This window comes from Mirounga angustirostris, unplaced genomic scaffold (assembly GCF_029215605.1).
Source record: "Mirounga angustirostris isolate CCGP_5_RB_7025 unplaced genomic scaffold, mMirAng1.0.hap1 SCAF_15, whole genome shotgun sequence".
Taxonomy (NCBI): domain Eukaryota; kingdom Metazoa; phylum Chordata; class Mammalia; order Carnivora; family Phocidae; genus Mirounga; species Mirounga angustirostris.
In genome coordinates, this window is record NW_026991723.1 from 1203973 (window position 1) to 1223152 (window position 19180).

Below are 19180 nucleotides of genomic sequence, written 5' to 3' on the forward strand. Positions count from 1 at the left end.
TTTCTTTTGTTTTTGTCTGTCTTTGTGCATGTGTGCACGTGTCTTAAAACAACTCAGATTTATCATCTTACCGTTCTAAAGGCCACACTCCTTCTGGAAGCTCTAAGGGTGTTTCCTGCCTCTTCCAGGTTCAGGGGCCGCCGCACTCCATGGTTTGTGGCCCTTCCTCACTCCTTGTCCCTGAAGCCAGCTCCCCTGTGGTGACACTGGGCCCACCTGCACAGCCCAGGGTGGCGGGCAGGAGCGGACAGTTCTGGACGCACAGGCTTTTTGGGGTCTGTGCCCTGTTTTTTTATCTTTGTGATCTTTGTGGTTATATGGGAAATAAAGATTATTTCTTGCTATCATTTGACTTTTTTTAATTGCTAGAAACAAACTTAGTGCCTGATTCATCTTTGTTTCTAAGAAAAGGGCGAAACTATAGTTTTAGCTGAAGTCATATTTTTTCCATGGTTTTTTAGTTTTTATCAAAGAGCATAAAACCTTTTAAAATAAAACCTGTTTACTTACCTTTTCGTGGGATGAGCTATTCTGGGACAGTGAAATATTACAACACTTGTTCTGTGTATCGTTCACAAGACTTGACCGTCAGCATCAGCAGTCAGGGACCCATCTTTCCTCCCACTCAGAGCCGACTTGGCTTTCTTGGTGGTCTGGCGCCTGGGCTGCGTTCGCCCAGCACGGCCTCCTGTCGGCTGGCGTAGGAAGAACGGAAGTGTCTGCAGCCCGTGGCTTCTCGCGCTATGTTCGCTGCTCTGGGGCACGGGGTTTTGAGCCCAGGGTTGACGGTGAGCAGGCCGCAGATGTGTCAGAAGTAACGTGGGACTGCCAGGCGCTCCGTGACCCAGCTTGGCGGAAGTGGCCGAGTTGTACTTAATAGCTGAGGGGAGCCATGGCTTGAGCCTCAGCACCAGAGTCTTGGGGCCAAGACTCACCGGGGGGTCATGCCGGGGCCTGCAGCTTCTGGGCCCTGCCCTTGGGACTCATGTACTGACCTGTGCACTTCTTTCTCAGGTCCGGGCCCACCAGCTAGTCCTGCCGCCGTGTGATGTGGTGATCAAGGCTGTGGCCGACTACGTCCGCAACATCCAGGACCCCTCGGACTTGGATGCCGTAGCTAAAGATGTGTTCCAGCATTCTCAGGTACAGTGCAGGCTTGGAGCAGTCTGCACGGCGGGGGTGGGTGTGGCAGGGGCCCCTCACCTGGCTCCCGGCCTCCCCCGCGGCTGCACCGGGAGGGCTCAAGGTAGACGCCTGGGAGGTCTGCTGCTCCTACATTCTCCATCACGATTGATAACGTTTCTCCTGAGAAGACAGACCTATCACGCGGGCTGAGTGGAATTGTGAACGTGACTTGTCCATCCCTTCAGGTGATGGTCAGGGATTTCTTCTTCTTTTTTGGGGAAAGTAGGGAATGTGAGTGAGTCGGGGTTAATGGAGGACATGAGGTTGGTGTGATCTCCCATGTCTCTCTGGAAAGCTGAAACCACTGTCCTGCTTGCTGGAGACAGGACAGAAAACCTCCCCAGGCCGCACCAGGGACGTGGCCCGGAGAAGCCCGGGACTCCTGAGGGCTGCATTGCAGACCTGGGTCTCCTGACGGGGTGCCAGTCTGTGTTAACCCACGTCACTCTGACAGGATTAGTGTCTGATTTGTTGCTTTTCCTGGAAGATTTTAATGTCACTTTAAACTCTTCTCTAACTTGAAAAGCTGTAGATGATACATGTGCTGAATTGTGAAAGTATGTTCATGCACAGGACCAGTGGCATGCAATTTACAAAGGTTTTCCTACGTTTATTCCAGTCTAGAACAGATGACAAAGTTATTCGATTTAAGAGAGCAATTGGATATTACTCAGCGACTAGTAAGCCTATGGCATTTCACCCAGCACATTACTTAGGTAAGTAAATCCAAGCCTCTGTGACGGACGCTGACCATGCAGTCACCAGAGAGATTAAAACGTGGGCCCAGTAGTCTTGTAGTTTTATTCATCTAGAGTGAGGTTTCCGCCACTGGCGTGAGTGCATGGAGCTGCACCTCCTGGGCAGACTCCTCAGTGGCCCCTGAAAGGTTGAGGAGCAGGACAGACAGACCTGGGAGTTGGGGGCGGGCCAGGAGGTGTCCATGGGGTGCTCTGCGGGGAGGCCTCTGGACCTGCACACGCCTTCGTAAATCCACTTCAGAAAAGCAGATGGGTGTCTTCTCTTTTGCTGCCTCTTTTTTTTGTTTTTTGTTTGCAAAAGACCAAATTTAACTCAGAGATTTGAAATTGGGGAATAAAAGTAATGATAAGCTGTTTACGTGAAGCCTGCCTGGTGGTGCTCTCACGGGAGGCTGTGAAGCCCCGAGTCGACGTGCCAGACTTCTCCCTGAGTCCGATTGCCTCTGTCTGGGTCTGGAGCCATGAAGCTCTGAGACACTGTGCTGCCCACTGTTGTTTCTGTTGTGTTTGCTTCCATGTTCCTGATGTGGTTTGAGAGCACCTCTGTGTACTGGTTTCAGAAGATTAGTCCCAGGTTTGAAATGTCCCAGACAGTTGTCCCTTATGGGGTACGCTCAAGCCACACTCCTCTGGACCTGGGGGCCCTACACGCACAAGCGTAGAGCTGCAGTGTGCATGCAGGGCCCCCAGGTCCAGAGGAGTGTGGCTGCTGGTGGTGGTCGCTGTGGATGCCCAAGGAGGGCGGGGCCGCAGGCTGCTCTGCTGGCCTGTCCGCTGGGACCCACGGTCAGGACTTCTGTCTGTGGGGCTCATCCTCCTGCTCTGGCCCCCTGCAGCCTTGGTGCTGTTTAAACTACTTGGCATGCGCAGTCCCAGCATGCTTGGGACGAACTCTCAGCTGTGCCCCTGCTTTCCCCACAGCTTGGTCCTGCGCCCTTGGCCCTGCGTTGTCCAGGCCCTGCTGGCTTCTGCCGGGGACGTGCCATGCCGGCTCCCGCCTCAGGGCCTCAACGCCCTGCAGTCAAGAGTGCGCCCTGACCTCCTGTGCCTGGGACACTCCAATTTCTGAGGTCCCGGCTTCACTGTCACTTGTCTGAGGCCATCAGCTAGCAGCCATCATGTCTCAGCACCTTGCTTTAATCCTCTGCACACTGCCTCCCACTCCTCCCCCAGGAATGTCAGGTCTGCAGCCAGGGCCCCACCTGCCACCTTCACCCTCATACCCCCGTGGGAAAGTATTTGAGTGACTCAATCCAGGAAAAGCTGTTGCAACTGGGACAGTGAGAGGATCGTGATTTGGGGTCACTGTGCTGGACAGAGGGAGATGTGGCAGGCAGGTCATGTGGGTTGCTTTATTCCTATGGCAGGGGCACCCAGTGGACACTGTTGAGACAGGTGACAGGCAAGGTCTGACGCCAGGGGTGGACATCCTGACCCCACGGTCTCCGGCCTCAGGCTTCCTGGTTCTGGAGATGGGTGTATGTGACATGCTCTGTGGCCCCTTGTCACAGGGCAGACACTGTCTCTGTTTTCAGAGGGACAGTGGCTGGGAAAGGCAAGGAATGGTCTGCAGCCACAGAACCTGGGGAGAGTTCCCAGAAGGGCATCTTTGCCCCTCATGTGTCTGAGGGGACACCTGGTCCTCGTGTGACAGGGTAGTTGAAGCAGTCACTCCAGTGCATTAGGGACTAGAACGCTTACTCAGGAGGGGCCGGCAGGGAGGTCAGGGTGGAAAAGGGCATGAGGCAGCGTTTGGTGCTAGTCTGAGCTGCTAACAGGGTTGATGATATGTTGAAGAGGCGAGATGGGCTTTAAATTCATGTTTAAATTTGAGCTGCCTTTTTTTTTTTTTTTTTTTTTTTAAAGATTTTATTTATTTGGGGGAGAGAGAGCACGAGCAGGGGGAGTGGGAGAGGGAGAATCAGACTCCTCGCTGAGCAGGGAGCCCGATGGCAGGGCTTGATCCCAGGACCCTGAGATCACGACCTGAGCCGAAGGCAGTCGCTTCACTGACTGAGCCACGCAGGCGCCCCTGAATTTGAGCTTCTTAAAAACTTATATGTTATACAAAGTGCTCTCGTGTTCTTACGTTGTTAGACAATACGTGAAGGAGGTATTTTATGGATGAAGGTGATGCTCCTGGAATTTAGTTTCACTTCTTGTCTGTGGGTTTTGGGGAATGGTGGTGGGTTGGGGAAGAATTTGTGGTGTTGGGGGCGGTATTTTTAAGCAGGTCCATGTGGGTGATAACTACTGTGTGTTACGTTAAAGCCTTCTCTGCAGGGTCTCCTGGTGCTGCTGACTGTGGCGGAGACCTGAGCCGTGGGGCACAGAGTTTGGGGCAGCTGAAAGTGCAGGCCGGCAGCTGTGTGGCCTGGAATGTGGGGTGACTGGGGACAGAGGTTGGGGCAAGACTGGAGGAAGGTGTATTTCAAGTTACAGATACACAATTCGGAGCCAGCAGAAGTGGATTCCTGTAAAATCGTTTTCGTTTTTTTCCTGACAAGTATAAAGAAACAAAATAATGTGGAGATGGTACCCATCCCTCTTGCCTGTATGTGCTGTTAGGCTCCCGCTGTGGAGCTGAGTGGGAATGGAGAGCCTAGAAGGAGCAACGTGGGGTTGGGGAGAGGCTTTCTTGGTATTCCATGTGAGAACCCAAGACACATTTCCCGTAAAAATATTTTTGTGAGCAGTAGGTAGGTCCTAAGTGGTCTTTTCTGACCTTGGTCCATTATGTTGTTCTCTGGGGAGATGCATTCAGAACTTTGACAGCCAGTGTTGGAACATAATTTTATCATTCGTTAGAACTTGTCTGTATGAATCATTGTAGAAACTGAAATATGTGTAGTTTTAAAGACATTTAAAACATTGTATTAGCCCCTTGGAGGCTATTGGGAGTAAAAATGGGGAGAGTTGACTCTAACCAGCGGTTCCTAACCTGGCTGGAGTTGAGGTTCTAGGCCAGAACTGTTGTGTCAGGATCTTCACTGGGTCTCCATGATCCAGGAACACCTTCCTGGCCTGGCTGTGGTCAGGGAGACCGGCACTGGGCAGGGCTGCTGTGTTGGAGCCTGTGGGCCTCCGTGGCCCTGAGGGAGCCTCTGCTCCCCACACTGATGCAGAGGGTGTGGAATTGACAGGAGGGCCTGCACACCCTGTTGCGCCATGGTGCTGGGAGGCCTGGCCTGCACAGCGTGTGGTATGGTTCAGGGTGAAAAATGGGTTCCAGTCTGTACTGTCTTTGCATAGTGGACCCCCCAGAAATGATCTGTTTTGAGATGGGTTTTTAAAATCAGTTACAGGTGAGATTAGTATTCATTTTGTAAACATTTATTGTGTCAGAAACACTGTGTTGGGACTAGGGACCTGGAGATGCTTATGATTTTGTGCTTTCTGTCCCAGCACATAATGCCTCCCATGGCCACAGAGTCCCATCTGAATGTAGGTGCACATACGAGCGGTCAGAATGGAAGCTTGTCAGCAGTGTGTGGCTCCCGGCTGCCGGAGGCCCAGCTCAGGCCTGTGAACGGACACGGGAGGCTTCGGCTCAGCCTGGTGTTCTTGTAAAAAGGCTGCACAAGTGAAACCGAGGCCCAGTGAATCTGAGGATGCACACGCTGTGTCTTCCTGGCCTCTTCCGTGAAAAGTGGCTGAGCTCCCACTGCACACTTGTCAGAACGGCCAACATCCGGAGCTCCGGCACCACCAGATGCTGGTGGGGATGCGGCACAGCGCGAGTGTGTGTTGCTGCCACTGCGGAAGACAGCGTGACAGTGTCTCCGAAAACGCAACGCACTCCTGCCATGTGGTCCAGCAGCCAGGCTCCTCCGTGTTTACCCCGAGGAATTGGAAACTCTGTCCACACGGAACTTTGCCCTTTATTCGTAATTGCTGAAACGTGGGAGCATCCAAGACGTCCTTCAATGGGTGGTGGACAAATAAACTGTGGTCCATCCAGGCAATGACATATTATTCAGTGCTAAAAAAAAAATGGGTTATTAACTCACGAAGACCTTGAATACATTCACTGAGAGAAGCCACTCTTCCAGGCTCCCTGCTGTATGATTCCAGCTGCACGACATTCTGGAAAAGGCACAGCCATGGAGCCTGTGGAAAGTCAGCGGAGGCATGAATGTAGGCAGAGCACGGAGGATTTTGTGTGACACATAGTGGTGGATATGTGTCCTTAAAAATTCGTCCAAACCCGTAGCGTGAGCACCGAGCTGTGGGCTCTGGTTCATAATTGTCACATATCAGAAATAGACCATCTGTTGAACACATATCATACGAATGCAAGGGTTGTGTTTTCTGCTTAGGTTTTCTATAGACCTAAAACTGCTCAGAAATATTAATTAAAAAGACCAAAAACTCCTTGATGTGTCTGGCCCATGCCAGCACTTGCCGGTTCTGGACAGTGTGGTAGAGCAGACGTGCCATCCTGGGCCTTGCACACGAGTGAGATGCGGACTCATACGGCTCGGGAGCAGGCAGTTCTGGGAAGACCGGGAGACTAAGCTGGTACCGGTTAAGTCAGGGCTTGGTTCTGCTTGACTGAGTTAACGTTGAGCTCAGGCTTGAAGGTAGAGCAGGTGTTTAGTGAGGTGGTGATGGGGAGGAAGTCTGTTCCACGCGGAGGAGACCCGAGGTGGCGGCGCTGGGCATGGAAGCAGCGGAAGGGAGTGGCTGGAGCCCAGGATGCAGGGAGCAGGCAGGGGCTGGTGTGGCTGTGGGCAGTGGCCACCGGCCAAACACAGCCCGAGGCTTCAGACTCTCTAGGGGCTATGAAAGCTCATTGAAGGATTTATAGTGTTAGAAGTTGTTACTTTGTACCTGTTGCACACCAGGTGCGTTTGGCACATGACCAATAGCCTGTGTGCAGTTAATGAAACCAGCCTCAGTGGGACATCAGGTTCCCCTGCCCACCGGCTCCCTGAATTCTGTGTCATTCGTCCCCTTTTCTTTATCGTGTCTGTACCCCGAGTGCTAAGTGGAGATGTGGAAGTAGGAGGGCTTCCCTGGGGCTTCTGTGGACAGAGTGGCTTGGGTCAGGGAGAGGAGGGGCAGCCGGGAGTGAGGTCGGGCTCGCAGGAGACAGCAGCGGTGTGGCAGGGACGTCCGTTGTCAAGAGGTGAGGGGGGGACTTCCTGTGGCTCCCAGGTGTGTGTGGCTGCTTGGGCCTCAGTGAGGTGTAGGGAGTCCGAGGAGAAACTGTTTTTAGCGCAGCAGCTGCTGCCACCCCACCAGGCACGGAGCAGGGAGGGCCGGGGCCGTGGCAGCCTATTTCCGTGGCTTTCGTAAAGGACAGGGCTTGAAACGGGAGGGGATTGGCTGGGCTTGCACTGTCCGAAGTGGGGGTCTGGTGGTGCGTGGCACACATGTGGGGACTTTGGCAGGGCAGTCAGAGCGTGGAGGGTTTCAGAACGTGCCGGGCCCCAGAGCATGTAGGCCAGGGAGGAGCCTGCAGGACCAGGCCTGTGCCCGGGGTTGTGTGGGGATGGGAGCTGCCCCCAGGAAGCCAGGACCAGACCGACCGCGACCACAAGAAGGGGCCCCTGGGAGCCTGCCTCCCCACTGGTCCCCTTCTATCAGACCGGGTCTGCTGTCTCACCTGGAAGGAGTAGGCCCCTGTCGTTGGCCTTCTGGAGCCAGCTCTCGGGGCCCGGGCTCAGGAAGGCGCAGGTGTAAACGTGAGGAGAGACGAGGACTGGTCCGTGGGCCCTGGTTCTGGGCTACGGCTGTGCCGGCAGGCGTCCCTTTCTGGTGACTAAAGGGGAGCAGCTGTGGCCACACGGCCTGCATAGCTCGCGTCACCAGCCTGTCCCATCAGCTGTCGCTGGCTTTCTAGGTTAACAGTCTCTTTGGAAGTACAGCTCTGTCTCCCCACAGTGTGGCTCCCAGCCTGTCAGGGCACAGTCGGCAGATGTCACTCTGGAAATGGAGACACAGTCCGGGAAGAAGGACGCAGCTCCTGCAAGGCTGCTCCGGCTGATGAGGCAGGTCCATCTCCAGGAAAGCAGGGTTGTCCAGGCGGGAGCACACGGATGCAGCGGTCACGCGGCCTGCCTGGAGCAGAGGGTGATGGCAGGTTCGTGTGTGCCCGGGGAGCGAGCACAAGTGAGGACCCAGCACTGCCTGCACTGCTCCGTCCTGCTCGGTCGGTGCCACCTCCGCGGGAGCACGGCGGGACGGCCGCACGCTGCAGACAGCCTGCCCGCTCCCGCCCGGCCACTGTGGCTGAGGCCCATCGCGGTCCTGGCCCTCTCCAGGTCTGCCCCGTTGTCCTGGCTGCCACCTGTGCTCATCGTCTGGGGTATTTCCAGTGTTTGGCTGTGAACAGTGATGGCTTTTTATATCATTAAACAATGATAGTCCACGTTCTACTGCTCCGCATGTTACTAGCAACTCTTTGAAATTTGGCATTTAAAGTTTATGGGGTGTTCAGCCTTACAGTTCTGCTTACTAAAGCCACCATTTCCGTGGTGTCTGCTTAAGCTTTTCTATTGTGGAAAAGCTTCAAATATAACTGTCAGTACAGGGCAGCGTCACGAGCAGCGATGTGCCCACAGAACAGGGTCAGCAAATGGTAGTGTTTGTTTCACATCTTGCCTTCTTTAAAGAAATTCATTAGGCTTTTCTGAAGGTCCCATCTGTCCCCTCAAACAGGTTTCTTTGTTTTCTTACCTTGTATGTGTGGGATCATCGGGGGCTGTATTGTGCGTGTCATTCTGCCCTTGCTGGTTTTGGAGATGTGTCTGTGTGTCCGTCTGTTCCCATTTTTATCTGAAGCTGGAGCACATGGTACTGATGTCAGGCCCCAGGGTCTAAGTCAACTCTGCCAGAGAGAAGCCACGGCGCTCTCACGTGGAGCAGAAGGTCAGCTTCATCTCCCTCCCTTTCTTTTTTTTTTTAAATTTTATTTATTTATTTGACAGAGAGAGACACAGCGAGAGAGGGAACACAAGCAGGGGGAGTGGGAGAGGGAGAAGCAGGCTTCCCGCCGAGCAGGGAGCCCGATGCGGGGCTTGATCCCAGGACCCTGGGATCATGACCTGAGCCGAAGGCAGACGCTTAACGACTGAGCCACCCAGGCGCCCCAATACTTTTATTTTTTTAAAAGATTTTGTTTATTTGACAGAGAGAGACACAGCGAGAGAGGGAACACAAGCAGGGGGAGTGGGAGAGGGAGAAGCAGGCCCCCCACGGAGCAGGGAGCCCGATGCGGGGCTCGATCCCAGGACCCTGGGATCATGACCTGAGCCGAAGGCAGCTGCTTAACAGCTGAGCCACCCAGGCGCCCCTCCCTCCCTTTCGATTCCTGAACATCATCCTCAGGCTCGACATGTGTTCCCATGACCTTTCATTAAGATTTTTGGGAGTTTATTTTGGTCCATGTACTGTGAAGTGATACAGCCTGTCTGGTCTCATGGCTTTTTGAAAGGTCGTTTTTTAAAAAACACCTGAACCATCAGTCACTTTGGGGTAACTTGGCAGCCATTCGACAAGGTGTCTTTGCAGGATGACCAGCTCATCGTCAGGTCTGTTGGCTGCTTCTCAGGGCGTGGTGACAAAAGGGCATGGCCACTTCAGTTGGCAGGGACTCTCCCTGCAGGTTGTGCATTTCCGAAATCCACAGCGGACAGAGACTGACTTGTTGTGTTGGGCTCACGAAGCCACGTGGGCAGCCACGTGAGGCATTGGTGCTCCTTCCTGCTCCCCATCTCTGCCAGCCCATGTGCACGGCATCCTTTGCTGTGGGACTGCGCCGTTCTGGCTCGGCGTGAGCGAGCCGGGAGCTCGACAGATTTGGATACAACTTGGGTGCATCCGTCGCTCGTCAGCTTCTGCTCTTGAAGACTCGGGTGCTGTGTGGGCTTGAGTGATGCTGCACCATGAGGTCCACGTGCGCTGTCCAGTCTCTGTGGTGGTAGAGGTGCTGGGGGAGCAGCCCGCTGGCTCCCAGCCATGGGCTGCTCTGTGCCCACAGTCCCACGATCAGGAAGGCTGCCCTCGTCATGGTGAACTGCTCCAGTTCCCGGAGTTCTTACTCCTGCTGGCCTGAGTGTGCTTCCCCAGGGTCTGTGGTTCTGTCAGGTGCTTACTTGCTTGATTCTCAGCCCTGCACTCAGCCTGCCCATGCTTCTCTGCAGATGGCGGCCTCTGGCTCCTCTTGGGGGGCCTGGCTGTGTGGGTGTGCCAGCTCTGAGCCCCCGGGAGCTGGTGCTCCTGGAAAGTGACCAGGTTCAGCCCCTCAAAGCTGGCCGACTTCCTCTCCTCCTGCTTCTGCCTTCACCATCTTTGGCCTGTGGCCTGCCTTCGGAAGCTACTCATCTGGAAGACGATGGAAGCAAGTTACACAAGATTCTTCATGTGGCTTTGTGTCTTCACTTCTGTACAATATCAGTGCTGAGTAAATACATCCATTTCAATACAGTTAATGTCGTTGGAAAATTTGACCTTATAGGTGTTGAAAATGAGTATTGGTGGTAGGGAACATATTGACTTGTTCTTTGAATCTGAATTTTCAAAGCTATGTTTTTTGTACAACACCTGAAAATCATGCATCCATTGGCATTAGAGAATTTTAAGAGTTCATGACTTTGGTACTCATTTGTTTGGTTGGCCTAACGTCTCTGCAGCTAAATGCCTGGTGGTAGATGAGTCTGTGCTAGGCGGCTGGGGCATGGGTAGGCCGACTGGTTCTCAGCAAAGCTTCTTGGTCAACGCCATTCTTGGTTATGATGTGTCTTCTCTTACTTCAGGGAATGGCTGAGCAGGTCCCCGGGGGCGCAGTGGGTAACTGAGGCAGTGGGTGCTGGGCAGCGTCTTGCCCACAGCGCTGCTAACTTAGCGTAGCTGTCAGGCTGCCATGCGTGTGCTTTTCTCATCATTCACAAAGAAGTCTGAAAATTTTTTTAATTGTGAAAATATTTTTCATATAGTGATTAAACACTGTTTCCACTCGTCTGTCTCCGTCTGCATAGTCTGCTGACAACCGCCCTTCTCTCAGGAGAGTGTCTGTGAATGGAGGAGAGTGACAGGTTGGCGGTGTTAACCTCCACACGCGAGCCAGGGTCAGTCCCGAGAAAGACGGCCTTGTCACATGGCACCCAGTGCTCTGCTTATTGGCTCGAGGGCAGTGACAACCAGAACTCGAGCACAGGGAGGTGCGCCGCATCCAGAGGCTGGCCTGGCTTGCTGGGCCGTCCTCCAGCCTTCACAGAAGTACAGACAGATTAATTCACTTACTGGACTAGGTTCTGATAGATTAGTAACTAGCTTTGTAGGTTCTCGAAGGTTTTTTTATTTGACGTTGGTGATTACAATGTAATTTTAGAAAATGTTCTTTCTTTGGAAATCTTTGCTTTTAAGTTACAGTTTATTTTTGTTTTTAAAGAAGCTTGTGCTTTTCAGGAACTTTGTAGCACATAATGGCCCAAAATAGAGACAAAAGGATCCCCTTCCCTGGAATGCTGCTAATTGGCATGGCCGACATTCCGTGTGGTTGCTCAGAAGTTCGGTGGGGCGGGTCAGCCACAAGAGGTTGAAAACTGCGCTTCTCATGGTGACTTAAATTGTACTGTTAGAGCTTGAATGGAGTTCCTAGTGTTCTGGATACGATTCAGAATCTCCTGAGAAGGAACTGAACCAGTTACAGCATCTTATGTCTCAGACTCGCAGGTTCTGATCTCCTGGGTCTGAAGTATTTGATCAGGAGTGTTTCCCTCTGTGTTTGCATGTGTACACACGTGTGTAGGTACGTGGGGTTTGTTTATGTGTATGTGTGGCGAACATGTGTGCGTGTGTATTGGGGGTGAATGCACACACGTGTGCAGTACATGTCACGCATGGGCATGTGGGTGAGTGCACGTATGTAATGAACGTGTGCGTGGGGGGCACGTATAGGTGTGAATGCGTGCGTGTGTCATGAATGCACAGCTGTGGGGAACGTGCACGTGCGGCTGTGTGTACGTGCATGTGGTGAATGAGCGTGCGTGTCTCTGGGGTGAGTATGGTGAGTGTAGTGAACACGTGTGTACACACATGTATGTGTGGTCAGTGCGTGCGTGTGCGTGTGTTTTGCATGTGGTGAGCATGTGAGTGTGTGTGCGCCAGCGTCACCGTTCCCAGTTACTCGCCCCACAGCTGTGGGAGTCCTGCCCCCAGCTCCTCTCAGTGCGGGCGTGTGCCGGGCACTTGGAGTCGGGCTCTTGCAAGCCGGCTGTGGCTTCCAGGCGCGTGGGTCCTTGTTGGGTGGGGGGAAGTGAGCCGCTGCCCCTCCCTCCTGGCTCCACCAGGACTGGGTGGCTCTGGAAGCTCAGCTTACATACCAGTGGGAATTTTCTTTCAGAGAATGAGAGGGAGGGCTTGGGTTTTGGGGTGCTTTAGTACTATTTTTATTTAAATGTGTTTATCTTGGCAAGTGTTGGGGCTCCTTGTTTGGCCTTGAGTCGCCCAGATTCTGAAGTTGGAGGAACACTTTTCCTGGTAAAGGATGTTGGCGTTCAGGGGTCTCTAGGCTTGGTTTTGCTCAGTTTCTAAAAGAAGCCTAAGGAGGAGATCGTGTGGCTCTGCGGCCCCCATGTCTGCTGTCTGTTCCCACCATCTGGGTCGTGGGAACATTTGGGGCTCAGGTGCCCCAGGCCCGGCCTTGCGGCCTCACCTCACAGGTGCCCCACCCCTGACTGTTCAGTGGAGCAAAGCCACAAAGGGTCTCCTTCCTATTTTTATTGCGTTAGTAACTGGTTTGTGGCATTTGGAGGTGTTCTGATCCTGAGGCCACAGGCCTCATCACCACGTGTTGTGCCGGCTCATGGCTCTGCGTCCTGTCTTGGCACGTGGCCTGGTCTTGGTGTGTGTCCAGAGCTGCTTCTGTCCCGGCTGCGCTCGCTCCTGTCAGCACGGGGCAGCCGAGCGAGTGCGGCGTCCGTCAGAGCAGGTTTAGAGAGTCACGTTCTGAGAGCACAGAATGCCAGGTAACTGGCCCCGCAACACGCATTGGTACGAGCAGCCCCATCGTGGTTCTGCTTCGCAGTGGAAAACTGAGAGGTACCGGTAGCAACTTCCACACGTCGCTGTTTCTGTTTAATAGCCAAGAACTGAATTTTAGTCTCAACAGGAAGATTCCGTTGCCTCCCTTACGCGAGGGGAAGTATCTGTCTCTGCTTTGTCCCTTCAGCGCCTGCAGTCTTAGGGCTTTGAGAGGCCGGCAGGGGCAGAGAGAGGGTGGCCCAAACGCCTGTAAGTTAAAATCCTAGGCCCAGTCTACAAGTAGATCACCATAAAATGAAGTATTTTTTGATGTGAAACATGAATTTCTGAAGGTGGGGATTGGTGGTGTCTTGTCACCTGAGGGGGCAGGGCAGGTGGGGGCATGTGCTGGCCACTTGGTGTCTGGGGCATGTCCTCTGCTAACCCGTGTACCACTGTCTTTCCTTGTCGATGAAACAGCCAGACCAAATCCGTTTGGAATGCCTGGGATCATGCCGCCGTACGTCCCCCCCCAGATGCTCAACATTCCGCAGACCCCTCTGCAAGCAAAGCCTGTGGTAAGGCCCTCTTCCCCCTCCCGCAGCTGGTCTGCCTGCCTTGGGGCTTGCTGCATACACATCAGGTTTTAACAAAAGCTAAAATAATTTTTTAGGCCGTTGAGCTGATACGTGAAGCAAGTGCCAGTGTTTCTTGAGTTAAGACGCAGCCAGGACCAGGCGTTGCGACGGGAGCTGGGTGCTGCGGGCCTCGAGTGCGCGCGTGACCTCTGCCCTCTGTTCCAGGCCCCACAGGTGCCCAGCCCAGGTGCTGCGGGCCAAGGTCCACACCCGTACAGCCTCGCTGAGCCGGCCCTCACTGTGGAAACGAGTGGAAAGAGTCTGACTGAGCACAGCACCTACAGCAACATTCCTCACGAAGGAAAGCATACCCCGCTGTACGAACGGTCATCCCCGATCCACCCGGCTCCAGGCGGCAGCCCCAACCATGTGGACTCAGCGTACTTTCCAGGGTCTTCTACGCCGTCGTCTTCCGACAACGATGAAGGTGGTGGAGCAGCTGCAAAGTGAGTGGGTGCGGTGTAGCTGGTGCTTACAGACTTGTGTCGGCTGCGTGAGGCCCGTCACATAGCTCGGTCTCCCGGGAAGCTGCCTTCCATCCTCTGGCGGCCGAGAGTTGTGTGCAGAGAGAGCTGTCATTTGTGGTAGGAAGGTGACATCTCTGCGCACAGACTCGGGCTTCTTGGAGATGAGGAGCAGAGGTGAGACACCTCCTCACGGCTTCCCGGGCTGAAAATCCGCACCGTTCCAGCCGCGTGCGGGCTTGGGCCACTCCTCTGCTGGGGTGGAGTTTTGGGAAAATTGGTTTGTGTGACCCTTAGATGTGGTGAAGTTATCTGGTCAATTGCTGCTGACCCTTACTCTCCCCTAGGCTGTGAGACCCCAGTCCCCCCCGCAGAAAGCATTTTAAGTTAGACGCTGGTGGCTTTCAGTCTTGGCTCCTGGATCAAGGGGAACTCTGAATCTCCTCTCCTGAATTGAATCTAGCAACTCACATCTCAACTCAGCAGCTTGTAGACCATTCCTGAAATCACGCTGTTTACCTGACCGGAACCAGAGAAAGCTGCAATCCGGGTTGGAACTGGAGAGGAGTATTTTAAATGTGTGTCCCTGAGTAAATGAATTTTCAAATATGTAGTTTGTTAGAATCTGATCAAGAAAGTCTTAAATCCACTATCTTCCTCCTCCTGTCAAATACCGTTGTTTTAAGAAACCTGATTCACAAACGGGAAGAAATGGGGAAAAGCAAGGGCCTACCATACTGCTGTGTCTCCTCTTCCTCGTTGCTCCCTGGCTTGTGGCTGGATGGCCAGGGCCCCGTGGTGCTCCATCGATGGAGATGGTTTCTCGTCTTCTGCGAATGCTCGGTGAGCGTAGAGCCTGAGGCCAGACGTCCCCTCTCCTCCTCTGTGGAGTGGGCGCGAGTGTCTGCTGACCTTGGGCGGAGCTACAGAGGGCTTTGCTGCCATGCATGGCTGTGTGCTCCACGGAATGGTGGAGCATAACTCTGTATGTAAGCGATTATCGTGGTGTTGCAGTTCTGCAATCCCAAGGTGAATCACAGGTTGTACCTTTGCATTTACACTTCTGAGTTAACCTTCTGGAAAGGGAGTATAGTAAAGATGTACTGGGTGTGACTCTGGGCCGGGGTCCAGGCTCGTGTGCAAACGAGAACAGCTGGTCACATCCCAGAAGCTCTTCCCCTCTGGAATTCGAAGGCACTGAGTATTGTCTGTTGAAAATCACCTCGCGCCAGCATGCCGAAGATGTCTGTGTGGCACATGTTTGGTCTAGCGAGGGATGCTTTTCCTAGGCAGCTGGGAGCAAGGCCCAAAGCAGGAGGGGGTGTGCCGTGTGCCCAGGCCCTGAGCTGCCTGCAGCGGTCCCCCACCTAGCTTGGCCAGCCACCCTGTGGGGGTGGTAATTGCTGGAGGGCCCCTCGCTTCTCTTGTGTACCCTCAGCTCTGCCCTGTCCCCAAAGGCTCAGGCCTCGTCGCCTCTCTGGCTCTGCCCCGCCTTGGTGCTTTCACGGTGCTCTCTGGAGGAGCTGTCGGAAGGTGGGCTCGTGTGTGGGGTGATGGGAAGTGTGGTGAAGCCTCAGATCCAGACATTGGGTAGGCTTGTGGGCCTATCAACACTTTAGTGTCCTTGAATCCCCGTTTATCATGATCAGCAGACATGTTAAAACAGAGAGGAGGGCGGGAAGGGAGAAGCTCTGGGGCCGTACGCCAGGCAGAGCAGGACCCGGGGCCTTGCTGTGCGCAGGACAGGGTTTCACCCTACTGGCTCAGAAACTCAGCTGGAGCAGGAAGGCGTGACCTGCTTTACCTTTGGTTTGGATCTGAGTCGGGAGCTCTGGACCTGCGGCTGCCCTCAGGACGGTCTTGGGGGAAGGAGGTGCATTTAGCCCGGCACGACCCGAGCGCTCGCGGTGCTCTGTGAGCACGGCGACAGGTAGCGCAGACCAGGCACGGGCTCAGGCTGGCATGGTCTGTGTCGGTGGCATGCTTTTAAAGGATGGTGCTGGTAGGTGACAGGACCATTACTGAATGAAAGTGAATTGACCTCTCCTCTCCCTCAAAGCATCCTACAAGTGAAAAAGACAAGTATTTTAAGTAGCAAAGAACATAAATGTGCAGTTCACAGAAAAAACACAGATGGTCAGGAAGCATAAAAGGATGTTCGCTCTTCCTTTAAAAAAAAGAAAAGGAATGTTAAAACATAACAAAGTACATTTTTGTGAAACATAAAGTTGGCAAACACATTTATCTATCTATCTATCTATCTATCTATCTATCTATCTATCTATCTATCTATCTATTTATTTATTTATTTATTTGCGAGAGAGAATGAGATAGAGAGAGCATGAGAGGGAGGAGGGTCAGAGGGAGAAGGAGACTCCCTGCCGAGCAGGGAGCCCGATGCGGGACTCGATCCCGGGACTCCGGGATCATGACCTGAGCCGAAGGCAGTCGCTCAACCGACTGAGCCACCCAGGCGCCCACAAACACATACTTTTAAAGTTCAGTAGATGCAAGATCTTGGCTCTCCTGGCACGTTCCCTGGAGCGCGGCACCCTGCGCCGAGGTGAGCATGAGGTGTGCTCTGTGCCCTGAATGTGGACAGTGGGGAAAGTGGGAGCCCTACGAGTGTGTGCTCACGGGAGAGGGTGTCTCGGGAGTCCTGAGGCAGGAACTTGCCTCCTGCCTGCCGCCCAGGTTCATGTGTGTGTGTGTGTGTGAGAGAGAGAGAGAGAGGGGTGTCAGGCATGCTCGGTGTGTGTGTGTGTGTGTCTGTGTGTGTGTGTGTGTGTGTGTGAGTGAGATGCTGGGCATGCTCGGTGTGTGTGTGTGTGTGTGTGTGAGAGTGTGAGTGAGATGCCCGCCATGCTTGGTAGGCCTGCCCCTATTCCCGCCTGCTTGAATACCTCAGCGGCATCTTGGCCCTGGAGCTGGGGTGGGAGGCCGGGGCTGTTGCCCTCAGGGGTCCTCATGAGCCCCGTCTGCGTCCCTGCTGGCCCAGGAGTCCCGGGGCCTCAGAGGCTGCTGTACACGCAGTGTGCTTACGTCAGGGTGTGTGGGTACCTGTGTGCGGGAGTGTGCTTGCACCGCGTGTTGCCTCTGTGTTTGGCTGTCATCACTGACGCTTCTAAGTGGACGTCGGAAAGTCCGTTGGGAGGGAACGTGAATGTAAGTTGTATGCTCTGTGGGGTCGTTTGTGTGGATTGCTGTTTCTTGTTCCCGTGCACGTGGGTGCGGGTACTGGGTCCAGGCAGCATCTGTCGGGTGTAGACCCGCTATGGACCCTGTGGGACTGGATCTGGGCTGTGGAAGGTCCCCATCGGAGCCCAAGGGCCTGTGCACCCGTGTGAGGACTCAGGCCCCGGCCTCCCGTGGCAGGTCATGCTGCGCTGGGCGTGGATGGGAAGCGTCTGGGTTGTTTGTGAAGCGAATCAGCTGGTGCGTGAGCTCAGGAAGTGATAGACAGTGTCCCGTGGTGTCAGAGCGCTGCGTCCATGCCAGAGACCCTGAAGAACCTGGTGGCCCAGGGGATGTGCTTCCAGTGCACCTTTTGCCATGAAACGGTGGTGCTGTTGGGCTGTTGGGCTTCTACCCTGTGTCCTTTCGGGCTCCTTTCCCAAAGGCACGGGGGTTCACAGAGAGAACCACGCCTTCCCCGGCCCGGCGGCTCCCGGCCCCGGACAGGCTGAACACGGCCGTGGGTTCTTCCTTCCAGAGCCCTGCGCTCCGTGTGGTGCCAGACAGGTAGCAAACCTTCTGTCTCCTCGTAGCAATAATCCTGAGGTACTTTTCTGTGTCGGTAAGATTTGATAAACTTCTGTGCCATCGCAGGAGGGGGTCTGCATGTGTCCTGGCCGTGCAAAGACCCGGGTGGGCATTTTGTGTGGAGCTCGTCTGCCTCTCTTAGGTGTTGGCGCCCTCCCTCGTGGGGGGAGAGGTGTGAGAAGTCCTGGCAAATGCGCGAGAGGCGCACGCGGACGCCAACCCCATCTGGCTGCTGCGTGGGAATTGGACCACCACCTCCTCTGTTCCCAGCTTCTTGTGAGGAAGCCTGAGCATGTGACATGAGCTTAAATCGGAGCCTAAGGAGACTGCACCTGCTGCAGTGTCGTGGGTCCAGCTCCCAGCTCCCCTGTGCCGGAGCCGCGCCCTCTGCTCTGCGGTGGGAGCCCCTGGCTGCGGGCCTCAGAGCTCTGCAGGTCTGCGGCGGGGACAGGTGTGCATCCAGGCTCCTCCTACCGTGAGCTGGGGAGCACACAGATGTGAAAATGTACTACTCGCGCTTGTTGCAGGCCGTCTGCACTCACGGACCACATCTGTGGCTTCCCGTGCACACTGGATACTTCCGCTGGAGATTGGATCTTTTATCTTTCTCTCCTGTTTTGTTGTTTCCCATCTGGTTTCATTTGCCTTTGCCGTTTCTTTGCTGTTGACAAGTCAGTCAGCTCGTGGTCAGTGCCCCGTCAGGGCAGCCTACTCCCGTGTAGTGGGGGTGGGAGTGAGAAGTCAGTGTGGTGGGCCAGCCGCCCTCCCCCGTGGTGCGCACGCACCCCAGAACCCCCATCCCGCCGACTGGACCCGAGTGGAGGAGGGAACCCAGTGGGAAGGGTGCTGTGCTGTCTCCCGCAAGCTCTGGTGCAGGATGGCCCCAAGTGTCCACCCGCAGAGTGAGGCCCACAGAGCCCAGTGGTGTGGTGCTGGCCTTCGTCCTCACCACCGTCCTGGGTATGTTGATGGCTGCGTACAGCCCCTCTGCCGTGCGTGGGTCCCTTCTTCCTGAGCCTGACTCCTGTCAGCAGGATTTGGCATGAGCATGCGGGCTTCCTGTGGCCTGTGTGGGGCCCAGCAGGTCTCTCCAGGGCGTGGCCGGCGACAGGATGCCGTTCTGAGGAGTTGTGGGGAGTGAAACCCACTGTGTGTTCTTCAAGGCAAGGCATCTGTCGTATGCTAATAGCTTGTTTCACGTTGTGAAGTGACACAGTCATCCTAGTGAGATGTTCAGCACTTCAGAGAAACTGGCTATTGTCAAGATGCCTTTCAGGCAGAATTTCAGGTTTTATAGTATGATTATTAGGAGACTGTGAGATCATCTAGATTATGACATTACTGTTAATTTGGTAACCACTCTGCTTGGGTGCTCGCTGCCCTGGGGCCCATCTCATGAGGT

The 19180-nt window shown here is 54.4% G+C and overlaps 1 protein-coding gene across 6 annotated transcripts in view; it reads left to right on the forward strand.

The window, feature by feature from the left end:
- FAM120A (family with sequence similarity 120 member A) overlaps nt 1–19180 on the forward strand; it is a 92389-nt gene that overhangs the window by 31220 nt on the left and 41989 nt on the right. For all 6 annotated transcript variants that reach the window (XR_010407547.1, XM_045882103.3, XM_064578967.1 and 3 more), the window contains 4 exons: nt 1015–1143; nt 1805–1901; nt 13395–13492; nt 13718–13998. Coding sequence is in view for 5 of the 6 variants with exons in the window: in XM_045882103.3 (XP_045738059.1) it covers nt 1015–1143; nt 1805–1901; nt 13395–13492; nt 13718–13998 (605 nt within the window). In the remaining variant the exon portion in view is untranslated. The remainder of the gene's footprint in view (nt 1–1014; nt 1144–1804; nt 1902–13394; nt 13493–13717; nt 13999–19180) is intronic.